Genomic DNA, 12809 nt, shown 5'->3' with positions numbered 1-12809 from the left:
ACTTGGCTCTTGTTGGGTGGAGTGTTTGGTATATGTCTATGAGATCAGGTTGGTTGATTGTAGCATTTAGCTACAGTCCATGTCTTTGTTGAGCTTCTTTCTGGATGTTCTGTCCTTCACCGAAAGTGGTGTGTTGAAGTTTCCTACTACTATTGTGGAGCTGTCTATCTCTCTTTTCAGTGCAGTTAGAGTTTGTTTTATGTATTTTGGAGCCCTGTCATTGCGTGTGTACATATTTATTACAGTTATGTCCTCCTGGTTTATTGATCCTTTAATCATTATATAGTGTCCTTCCTTATCTTTTGTGTGGATTTTACTTTAAAGTCTAGTTTGTCAGAGATTAGTATTGCTGCTCCTGCTCTGTTTTGAGTGTTGTTTGCTTGATATATTTTTTTCCATCCTTTGAGTTTTAATTTGTTTGTGTCTTTAAGTCTAAGGTGTGTCTCTTGTAGGCAGCATATAGATGGATCATGTTTTTTTATCCACTCTGCCACTCTCTGTCTCTTATTGGTGTATTTAGTCCATTTACATTCACCATAATTATGAGTTTAGTGCTGTCATTTTGATGTATTTTTTTGTGTGTTGTTGACAGTTTCTTTGTTGCACTTAATTTTCTGTGCTGTTTCTTTGTGTATTTTCTTTTCATCTTTTTCATTGTTGTTGATTTTGTTTTTGCTGAATCTATATTTTTCTAGTTTTTTATTTTTTAGCTTGTAAAGATATTTTAGCTTGTAAGATTGTTAGTTTCCTTTGTGCTTACCTAATATTTACCCCTATTTTTCTAAGTTTATACCAGTCTTTTATTTCTTTATATCACCTTGACTTCCTCTCCATATCAAAGTCTATGTCTACATTTTTTAAGCTCCTCTTTTTTGTTTTAATGTTGTCATCTTTTACATAGTGACATCTGTTTCCCTATTTTCAGTGTTTTAGCTTTGATTTATTTTTGTGACTTCTCCATCTAGGTTGATATCTGGTTGCTCTGTCCTTTGTTCTAGTCTTGGGTTGTTATCTGATGTTACTGATTTTCTAACCGGAAGACTCCCTTTAGAATTTCTTTTAATTTTGGTTTGGTTTTTGCAAACTCCCTAAACTTCTGTTTATCTGGAAATGCCCTAATTTCGCCGTCATATTTGAGAGACAGTTTTGCTGGATATATAATTCTTGACTGGCAGTTCTTTTCCTTCAAGGCTTTATATATGTCATCCCATTGCCTTCTTGCCTGCATGGTTTCTGCTGAGTAGCCCGAGCTTATTCTTACTGACTCGCCTTTGTAGATGACTTTTCGTTTATCCCTAGCGTCTCATACAATTCTCTCTTTATCTTTGGTTTTGGCTAGTTTGATTATAATGTGTCTTGGTGACTTTCTTTTGGGATCTACCTTCTGCGGGGTTCGATGAGCATCTTGGATAGATACCTTGTCATCTTTCATGATATCAGGGAAGTTTTCTGCCAACACATCTTCAACAATTGTCTCTGTATTTTCTGTTATCTCCCCCTGTTCTGGTACTCCAGTCACTCATATGCATTCTTCTTGATAGAGTCCCACAAAATTCTTAGAGTTTCTTCATTTTTTTAATCCTTTTATCTCAGTTTTTCCTCAAATAATTTGGTGTCAAGTGCTTTATCTTCAGTCTCACTAATTCTGACTTCCATTGCCTCAATTCTGCTCCTATGACTTTCTATTGTGTTGTCTAATTCTGAAATTTTATTGTTAATCTTCTGGATTGCTGATTGCTGCCTCTCTATGGATTCTTGCAGCCTGTTAAATTTGTCATTATGCTCTTCTCTAATCTTTTTAAGTTCCTCTATTGTGTGTTCTGTGTTTTGCCTGATCTCCTTCCTGTTATCTTGAAGAGTTCTGTATATTAATCTTTTGTATTCTGCCTCCAGTAATTCCAAGAAATCTTCCTCCTCTAGAAAATTTCTGGATTTTTTATTTTGGGAGCTTGCTGAAACCATCCTGGATTGCCTCTTTATGTGATTTGATATTGACTGTTGTCTTTGAGCCATCAATAAGTTCTTATATTTATTTATTTTATGTTTGCTTACTGTGTCATAGCTTCTTGTTTTGTTTTGATATGCCCAAATAGGCTGCAAGTATGAGCTAGTTTGATTACTGGCAACTTTGAAGCTCTAATGTCCTGTCACCAGGTGGTTAGATCTGTTACTAGGTATGTGAGCTCAGGAATCTTCCCACTCCTCCTGTGTATATCCAGCTCAGGTGTCCAGGTAGATAGCCACCAAGTGTGTGATGTAGGCTCTCACTTACAGTCCTAGACAGGTGTGGGTGATTGGTGTAGGCACAGGCATCTGGCTGCAGCAGGGGGACACAATTTGAGCAAGGCAGGGGGCTGACGGCCACCCCCGAGTATCCAGGAGGAAGGCTCTTCCCTGTTCCTTAAAGCACGCAGGTGGGTTGGTTTTGCAGCCAGACTATGAGCACCCAGTGCTGTTAACTGTATGGACTGGGGGGCACCTCTTATTCTTGGGCCCCTATCGCTGGTGGCTAGGTGGTGTGGGTGGAGCCACCAGTCCTTAGGCCCCTGATGTGGGTAGGTGAAGACTTTGCTTAATGGGCAGAGCAGTGTCAAATGTCATGAACCTGCCACTTCACAGCTGAAACAGTTCAAGTTAGACTTCAGACATACACCCTGTTGTACTGCAGTAATGCGGGTCTACGCTGTTGGGATGGGCCCACACAAGTCTATGCAGGCAGAAAGGCACTCAAAGTCCATGGATCCCTTATGCCTGTGCCTAGGCAAAGGAGCTGTGCCTACCCTGGGTTCCTGGCTTAGGGGAGCCAGCAGTTTATTTTTAACCCTGTTGGTTAATTTGTTCACTCTCCAAGGTCAGGAGAATGGCTCAGGGTGTGTGATGGATCCTACTTCTGGCCCAGGGGACTCGGCTATTGCTGAAGCTGATCTGGGACCCAGTACAGAGCAGGGGGCAGGGAGGTAAATGGGAGAGAGGTTTTTCCCTAAGGGGGGTGTTTTTGATCAGTGCGGTACGCCATATGCAAGTACTTATCTTTCGCTGATCTAGGGCTGCTTCTCACTGTTTCTGGGTGGCCATGTAGACTCTCTGCAGCTTAATCTCTCCCAGTGTGGAAAACGCGTCCCGAGCGCTGCTGCTTGCCTGCCTCACTGCTTATGCATGAGCTGAACAGGTCTGAAGGGCTCAGGTTCTCACCAGGTCAGGTCTGGCAACTCCTCGCTGCTTCTGAACTGTCTCTCCCTCCCCCTGCTACTCAGTCCGGTTCCTCAACTTTGCCTTAGACGTTCAGGGTTCCTAGATTGTTATACATAATTGATTCACTTGTTTTTTCTGGTCTTTGTTTTAAGAGGGTCCGCTGGAAGTGTCTGACTCCTCCACTATCTTGGCCCCACCTCTTTTTTTTTTTTTTTTTTTTTTAAATGTAAGACACATTTAGTGAGTACTTACTGGAAACAAAAAAGGAACAAGATTTCCTTTATGCCTTCAAAAGGGCCTCTAGCGCAATAGGAAAAAGATGTCCACCCTCTCCCCAAAAAAGTTCCTGCCAGCAATTAGTGCACAAGAATGGGATGAGACTTAAGGGACCTGGGTCCCTAACCTGGACGTGGGCTCCAAGACCCCAGTGAAAGGGGAAGCTTTGGAATATTTGAATATTCAAAGTTTCTCTGAGACCCATGTCTTTCCACAATTCTCTTCTCCTCTTCCTCCTCATATAAAATTATTAGGGCTGAAGGAAGAGGACACAAGGAGACAAATGGAAACACTCAGAAAAAGATGTTGTTATTGACTGCCAGTGAGTCTATTCTGACTCATAGTGATCTATGACAGAACTGTCAAAAGTACATTAGAATGGAAAGAGATGAGGCACTGGATAAATAAAGCAGTACTGAAGAAGAAGAATAAAGAAGGAGCACTCCCACTACCAGACCTCAGAACCTACTATACAGCTACGGTAGTCAAAACAGGCTGGTACTGGTACAATGACAGATAAATTGACCAATGGAACAGAATTGAGAACCCAGATGTAATTCCATCTTACCTGGTCTTTGACAAGGGCCCGAAGTTCAGCAAATGGAGCAAAGACAGTCTTTTTAACAAACGGTGCTGGCAAAACTGGATTTCCATCTCCAAAAAAGGAAATAGGACTCATACCTCACACCATACACAAAAACTAATTCAAAATGGATCAAAGGCCTAAATATAAAACCAAAAACTTTAAAGATCACAGAAGAAAAAATAGGATCAATGCTAGAGGCTCCAGTACAGGGCATTAACAGGATGCAAACAATAACTAACAACACACAAACTCCAGAAGATCAGCTAGATAACTGGGATCTTCTAAAAATTAAACACTATGCACACCAAGAGACTTCACCAAAACAGTAAAATGAGAACTTACAGAATGGGAAAAAATCTGAGCTATGACAAATCCAGCTAATGTCTAGTCTGTAAAATCTACAGGAAAATTCAACACCTCTATGACAAAAAGACAAATAATCTGATTAAAAAACAGGTAAGGGAAATGAACAGACACGTCACCAAAGAAGACGTTCAAGTGGCTAACAGGCACATGAGGAAATGCTCAGGATTGCTAGTCATTAGAGAAATGCAAATCAAAACCACAATGAGATATCATCTTATCCCGGCATTACTGGCACAAATTAAAAAAAAACCAGAAAATAACACATTTTGGAGCTGCTGCAGGGATATTGGAACTCTTATGCACTGCAGGTGAGAATGCAAAATGGTACAACCATTTTTGAAAACAACATGGAGCTTTCTTAGAAAGCCAGAAGTAGAAATACCATATGATCCAGCAATCCCACTCCTAGGGATACATCCTAGAGAAATAAGAGCTGTCACATGAATAGACATATGTACACCCGTGTTCTTTGCAGCGTTGTTCACAATAGCAAAAAAATGGAAAAAACCTGGTGCCCATCAACAGATGAATGGATAAACAAACTATGGTACATACACTCAGTGGAATACTATGCAACGATAAAGAACAATGATGAATCTGTGAAGTATCTCACAATATGGATGAATCTGCAGGGCATTATGCTGAGTGAAATAAGTCAATCTCAAAAGGACAAATATTGTATGAGACCACTACTATAAAAACTCATGAAAAGGATTACACACAATAAGAAACAATCTTTGATGGTTATGAGGGAGGGGAGGGGTCGGATGGAAAAACACTAAATGGACCATAGATAAGTGATAACTTTGGTGAAGGGTAAGACAGTACACAATACTGGGGAAGCCAGCACAACTTGTCCAAGGCAAGGTCATGAAAGCTCCATAGACACATCCAAACTCCCTGAGGGACTGAATTACATGGCTGAGGGGTGTGGGGAGCATGGTCTCAGGGAACATCTATCTAAATTGGCAGAGCATAGAAAATGTTCAATATTCTACTTTGGTGAGTAGCATCTGGGGTCTTAAAAGCTTGTGAGCTGCCATCTAAGCTACTCTACTGGTCTCACCCCAACTGGAGCAATGGAGAATGAAGAGAACCAAAGACACAAGGGAACGATTAGTCCAAAGCGTTAATGGACTGCAACTACCACAGCCTCTACCAGACTGAGTCCAGCACAACTAGATGGTGCCTGGCTTCCACCATTATCTGCTCTGACAGGGAACACAATAGAGGTTCCCAGATAGATCTGGAGAAAAATGTAGAAGATAATTTTAACTCACAAAAAAAGATCAGACATACTGACCTGACGGAGACTGGAGAAACCCCCAGATTATGGCCACCGGACAAGCTTTTAACCAGTAATGAAGTCACTCCTGAAGTTAACCCTTCAGCCAAAGATTAGACAGGCCCATAAAACAAAACAAGACTAAACGGGCACACCAGCCTAGGGTCAAGGACTAGAAGGTAGGAGGGTAAGGGAAAGCTGGTTATAGGGAACCCAAGGTCCAGAAGGGGAAAGTGTTGATATGTCTTGGGTTTGATAACCAATGTCACAAAACAATATGTGTACTAATTGTTTAATGAAAAGCTAGTTCATTCTGTAAAAACTTTCCTCTAATGTACAATAATAAAAAGAAAGAAAAGTATGTTTGATCAAGGCGGAAAATTCAGAACAGAATTTCAAATTCTCATGGAATCCACACACATGTAACAAACCACATAGGCGCACAGTTAAGGAGCCTTCCTAGACATATCCAAACAACCCACAGAATTAGTTTACTGGCTCAGGAGCCTTAGAAGCATAGTCTCTGGGGACAGCTTAATCAATCAGCATAACATAGTTCACAAAGATAAAGTTCTACATCCAAGTTTGGTGAGTGGCATATGGGATTTTAAAAGCTTGCGAGCTGCCATCTAAGATACAACTGTTGGTCTTTTCTAGCATGGTGCGAAAGAGAATGATGGAAATCAAAAGCTGAGAGAAGAACCTAGTCCACGGGACTAATAGTCCATACAAACCACAACCTCTTGAGAACTGAGACCAGAAAGACTAGATGGTGCTCAGCTACCAAAACCTACTGTTCTGACCAGGAACATGATAGAAGGTCCCAGATAGAATGGAAGAAAAATATAGAACAAAACTCAAATTCCTTAAAAAGGCCAGACCTACTGAACTGAAAGAGACTAGATGAACCTCCGAGACTATCATCCTAAAATAACCCTTGAACTTGGAATTGAAGCTATCTCTGTGAGTCACACTTCAGTGAAATAATAGATTGGCTTATAAAATAAACAGTATCACCCATGAGTAATGTGCTCCCTTAGACAATGAATTATATGTGATCAAACAGTCAACGTCTACCCAAAAGTAAAGATGAGAAGGCAAGGAGGGTGTCTTTAGTTATGTAGTGCTGCTGTAACAGAAATACCACAAGTGCCTCCACAAACAAATAAATTTATTCTCTTCCAGTCTAGGAGGATGCAAGTCCCAGTTCAGGGTACCAGCTCCAGGGGAAGGCTTTTTCTCTCTGTCAGCTCTGTGGGAAGGTCCTAGTCATCAATTTTCCCCTGCTGTAGGAGCTTCTCACTACAGGGCCCCAGATCCGAAGGTCGCAGGCTTCTGGCTCTGCTTTCTTGGTTGTATGAGGTCCCCTGTCTCTCTGCTCACTTCTCTCTTTTATATCTCAAAAGAGATTGACTCAGGATACAATCTAATCTCGAAGTCGAGTCCTAACTCATTAACATAACTGCCGATAATCCCACCTCATCAACATCATAGAGGTAGAATTTACCACACATAGGAAAATCACATCAGATCACAAAATCGAGGACAATCACAGAATTCTAGGAATCATGGACTAACTAAGTTTATATATATTTTTTGGAGACACAATTCAATCCATGACAGAGGGGAAGGGAAGCTAGATCAATGGAAACAGAACAGAGTGAAAATAGTGACAATGCTGACACGTTGTAAAAATTGTAACCAATGTCATGGAGCAATTTGTATAAAAATTGTTAAAGGGGAACCTAATTTGCTCTGTAAACTTTCACAGAAAACATGGTAAAATATTTTAAAAAATTCTCATGGAATCCAGATTTTCTGGAGTCATGCAGGCTGGATGAACTGAAACTATTTCCCTGAGATAATCTTTAAACCTTAAACCAAAAACATCCCCTCAAGTCTTCTTAGAACCATACAATAAACCAGAAAAACCAAACCCGTTGTCGTCAAGCTGATTCCGACTCTTAGAGACCGTATGCGACAGAGTAGAACTGCCCAATGGAGTTTCCAAGGAGCACCTGGTGGATTCGAACTGCTGACATTTTGGTTAGCAGCCATGGCTCTTAACCACTACGCCACCAGGGTTTCCAAACCATGCAGCAATTTAGCTCAAGTAGTAAAGGTTGTTTGCCTTGAGCATTGTGCTTTTTTAAGATCTGTATGGGATCAAACGGACAATAACAACTCAAAAGATTAGATAGGAAACTTACGGGCCAGTGAGTTTATGTCAAAGGGGGAGGAATAACTCAGAAAAGGAGAGCTAGAATGTTGCACAACTCAAAGAATGTTATCAATGTCACTGAATTCTACATGTAGTAACTGTTGGATTGGTGTGTGTTTTGCTGTATATATTCTCAACAACAGCAACAACAAAAAATATATTATAAAAAAAGAATACATTATATCAGTTTATAAAACAAACTGAACAATAGATCAGTGAGGTGAGATAATTTGTATGGATTCTGATTGATAGTCTTATCTGTTCTCTGACAGAAAGAACTTTTCCTCAAGGTAGAAAAGGAAAACTGGAATTAATCCACGGTGAGTAACACTGGGGTTGTGCTGTGTCTTGGAGAGGCTGCCTGCTTTTGTGTCCAAGCAATGCCTCCCACGGAAACCCTGGGTGGTGCAAACAGTCAAGGAGCTTGGCTTCTAACCAAAAGGTTGGAGATTTGAGTGCACCCAGAGGTGCTTTGGAAGAAATGCCTGGTGATCTACATCTGAAAAACCAGCCATTGAAAACCCTGCGGAGCACAGTTCTACTCTGAAACATCTGGGGTCACCATGAGTCAGAGTCAACTTGACGGCAACTGGTTAATGCCTCCCACCCCTCTGATTTTAGCCAGGCTATGCGTGGGTGGGTGGGGATATCCCAGTAGACACCAGCAGAGGGGGTGCAGTGGAAAATATGACAGGCCCTGCCCTGGGATGCTCAGAGTCTCATGGAGGAGACGGATGCCTCAAGAACCATAACGCAGATGGGACCACGACCAGGAAAGCACCACATGCAGTGGGAATAGGGCTGGGGAAAGCCAGCAGGGGCGGAGGTGCTCTTGCGCTGGGCCTCTAAGATTGGGTGAGCTTCCACATGGCAGCGAAGGTGATGAAAGCATTCCAGGAGGAGGAAACAGCATGAGCAAATGCACCTAGGGGTACAAGGAGGCAGGGAGTCCTCGAACGTGACTGGCAGCAGGCGTAGGTGGAGGCAGGGAGTGGTGGGTGATAAGGTGGGGAAGAGAGGAGGTGGAGCAGGTCAGAGGGCCTGTGGCCGGAATAATGAGTTTGAACGTTGTCCTGTCATTGTTGTTAGGTGCCACTGAGTCGATTCTGACTCATAGTGACCCAGTGTGACAGAGTAGAACTGCCCCATAGAGTTTTCTAGGCTGTAGTCTTTAGGGGAGAATATTGCCAGGTGTTTTCTCCCTTGGACTGGCTGGTGGTTTCAAACTGCCGACCTTTTGGTTAACAGCCCAGCGCTTAACCTTTGCACCACCAGGGCTCCTTGAACATGGTCCTGGGAGGTCATATAAAGGGTACTTGGCAGGAACACACTATCCTAACCTCTTTACTCTGCCCGAGGAAACGGCCTCCAGCATCTAGAGGGAGATGCTTCACTGAGAACCTCCCTCCTGTGGCATCTGAGGATGCTACTCTCTGAAACACATGGGGTCTGAGTATCTTCTCCTTGTACCCCAACAGGACTCACTAACTTGGCTTTGGAGGGCAAAGGGGGGAGCCGGAATGAGGCTGAGTAACTTTTTTTAAATAGCACCTGGCCAAGCCCTGTAGACAAACACTTTGGGTCAAGTCCATTTCATTTCTACACTTGTTGCCGTCCTGGAGGGAATCGCTGGAGACTTGGCCGCTCTCTGGTCCCTGTTTCCATGGCTGGCTCACATTCCATCCTATAAGTTGTTTTCTTCTCCCCAAGGGTAAAGCAAAGTCTCCTTCCAGCCTGGATGCCGACTGGTCAGCTGTAACGAAAATCTCACAGTCCACTGCTGGCACCATGAACCCAGAACCTCATGGATTCAGCTCAGGTAGTCCTTCTTCCTTTTCTTAGGACCTGCAGTGAGGGTGGCACCTCCAAAGCTGTGTTAACCTACAGAGGAATCAAGAATTGAGAACGAGCTTGGATGAGCATGCCTCTAAGTCCCAGGAGACACCAAGTGGAGCCTCCTCGAGGTCTGTGGGGACATCTCCTTCCTGCTCCTCCCCTAACGGTGGCCTGGCCAACGTGCTCACTTTCTCCTTATTCCTGCTGCCCATGAAATGATTCAGAAGTGAGTTAAGGACAGCCCAGGAGGAAGTGAGGAGAGGGAGCCAGAAGGGGACAGGAGAGGAGTTAGAGCAGCAACCTGGAGCATCTCCTGACCTCTCATCCACTCTAAGCTTCCACTCAGGGCAACCTCTCTCTCTGCTCTTGGCTGACCATGGACTTCACAAACAGAGGCCGTCTCCTCCAGCTCCTGCCATGCCGCCAGCCCAACCTGTCTGTGTGGGGGTGTCTGCCGTAAGAGGGAGGGACTCGGAGTCCCACTCAACTGGCAAAACCACATTCTATTTATGTCACCTAGAGCTCCTTACCTCACCTCACCTGTCAAATGACAATAATCTTTCCTTGAACTGCTCTGTAAGACCAAATACAATGTGTGCACATGTCCAGGGCACTGCCTGCCACACAATACGTCCTCACTAAGGTCTGGTTCCCTTCTCCTTTACCTGGAACCTGTTATTCCAGGTGGGAACCCCAACCCCATCAGAGTGGCTCTGTTAGGGCACCTGGCCTGTGCTCGCAATTATAAACACCTGTTTGCCAGGTGTGAAATCCTTGGGTAAGGACTGATCCTAATAATCTCAGATAATCCCACCCCCCGTGGAGACTTGGCTCTCAGTTATTTCTCCCCAGACCCACACCTTCAATAAATACACAGATATAGTGATGTGGGTTCCTTGCATCTAAGTCCTCATTTCCTCCCTCCCTTAGGTGAAGCAGGAAAAGGAAACCAAAACAGCCCCTCATCCCCAAATCAACGTGAGGTTTCCTCAGCCCTGTTTCCTTAGGACTGCTTTCCTCCCCCTCACTGAACTGCCTTGGCAACAAATCAAATTCTCTCAGGAACCGCCTTCAAGAGCAAATTGTGTTTCATTTAATTATGTTGAAGAAAGGGAGAGGTGGAAAGATTAGGAGCCAGGAGCTCCCTGGACGTCCCTGGGATCCTTGAGGAAGGGTTAGGGCTGGCAGATTCCTGAGAATCAACAATTAATGTGCTTGGCTGCTAACCAAAAGGTTGGCGGTTCAAGTTCACCCAGAGGTGCCTTGGAAGAAAAGCCTGGCAATCTGCTCCCAAAGAATCAGCCATTGAAAACCCTATGGAGCACAGTTCTATTCTGATACATATGGGGTCGCCTTGAGTCGGAATCAACTCGATGGCAACTGGTTATTTCACTGGTGGAAACAAGTGATCTTTGTTGGATAAAGTCTGGTTTGAACATTGTGGGCCACTTGGATTCCTAGGTGCCCATGGGGGACAGTGTCCCCGAAGCCAGCCTGGAAGAGAGAGAGGTAATATGGAGAGATCAGAAGGATCAGGGCTGAGGGTCTAGCACACAATTCCAACCTGAAGAACTCCCTCCACTGCCCTTCTAGGAACTTCCTGATTTGATATTATTAAAGGAGGCTGTGCCCTTCCCTTATGCCATCCTTCAGGGGCCACACATGGTCAGCAGGAGGATCTCCTTATATGGTGGTTGTCCTCAGTGGAGTGTCGTTTGAAATGTTGTTTTAAAATAAAAACCCCACAGGTACACTGTAGAACTGAATGAAGAAATCACAGGGTTTTAAATTTTATTTTATTATTTTTTTATTGTACTTTAGATGAAGGTTTACAGAACAAATAGTTTCTCATTAAACAGTTAGTGCACATATTATTTTATGACATTGGTTAACAACCCCACGACATACCAACACTGTCCCTTCTCAACCTTGGGTTCCCTATTACCAGCTTTCCTGTCCCCTCTCGCCTTCTAGTCCTTGTCCCTGGACTGTTGTGCCCCATTAGTCTCTTTCTGTTTTATGGGACAGTCTAATATTTGGCTGAATGGTGAACCCTGGGACTGACTTCATTACTCAGCTAAAAGGGTGTCCAGGGGCTGTACTCTCGGGGGTTCTCCAGTCTCTGTCAGCCAGTAAACCTGGTCTTTTTTTGTGAGTTAGAATTTTGTTCTATATTTTTCTCCAGCTCTGACCAAGACCCTCTGTTGTGATACCAGTCAGAGCAGTCAGTGGTGGTAGCCGGGCACCATCTAGTTGTACTGGACTCAGTCTGGTGGAGCCTGTGGTAGTTGTAGGCCATTAGTCCTTTGGACTAATCTTTTCCTTGCGTCTTGTTTTCTTCATTCTCCCTTGCTCCCTAAGGGCTGAGCCCAGTAGAGTATCTTAGATGGCTGTTCACAGGCTTTTAAGACCCCATATGCTACTCACCAAAGTAGCATGTAGAACATTTTCTTTATAAACTGTGTTATGCCAATTGAGCTAGATGTTCCCTGAGACCATGGTCCCCACAGCCCCTTACCCAGCAATTCATCCCCTCAGTGAGTTCAGATGTGCCTATGGAGCTTCCATGACCTTGCCTTGTACAAGTTGTGCTGGCTTCCCCAGTATTGTCTACTGTCTTACCTTTTCCCAAAGTTACCAGTTATCTGTTGTCTATTTAGTATTCTTTCCCCACCCCTCCTATCCCTTGTGACCAACAAAGATTGTTCCTTTTTTTGTGTAAACTTTTTCATGAGTTTTTACAGTAGAGATCTCATGCAATATTTGTCCTTTTGTGATTGACTTATTTCACTCAGATTAATGTCCTCTAGTTTCATCCATGTTGTGAGATGCTTCACAGATTCATCAATGTTCTTTATCGTTGCATAAACTCCATTGTGTGTATGTACCGTAGTTTGTTTATCCATTCTTATGTTGATGGGCATCTAGGTTGTTTCCACATTTTTGCTATTGTGAACAATGCTGCAGTGAATATGGGTGTGCATAAGTCTATTCGTGTGACAGACTTATTTCTCTAGGATATATTCCTAGGAGTGGGATTGCTGGAT

General features: G+C 43.4%; 1 protein-coding gene across 4 annotated transcripts in view; it reads left to right on the top strand.

Annotated features, from left to right (window-relative positions):
- LOC101341820 (apolipoprotein L3-like) overlaps positions 1-12809 on the top strand; it is a 31740-nt gene that overhangs the window by 7785 nt on the left and 11146 nt on the right. For 2 of the 4 annotated variants that reach the window (XM_023729032.1, XM_023729033.1), the window contains exons 2-3: positions 8199-8246; positions 9637-9745. In XM_023729032.1, the coding sequence (XP_023584800.1) occupies positions 9715-9745 (31 nt within the window). In that variant the 5' untranslated portion in view covers positions 8199-8246; positions 9637-9714. Of the gene's footprint in view, positions 1-8198; positions 8247-9636; positions 9746-9773; positions 9891-12809 lie in introns of those variants that run through there. The other 2 variants (XM_023729034.1, XM_023729030.1) reach the window with 2 other exon arrangements.

The sequence above is a fragment of the Trichechus manatus genome, unplaced genomic scaffold (genome assembly GCF_000243295.1).
Source record: "Trichechus manatus latirostris isolate Lorelei unplaced genomic scaffold, TriManLat1.0 scaffold00027, whole genome shotgun sequence".
NCBI classification, from domain to species: domain Eukaryota; kingdom Metazoa; phylum Chordata; class Mammalia; order Sirenia; family Trichechidae; genus Trichechus; species Trichechus manatus.
Note: the sequence above shows the minus strand (reverse complement) of the source record. Positions and strands in the feature narration are given on the sequence as shown.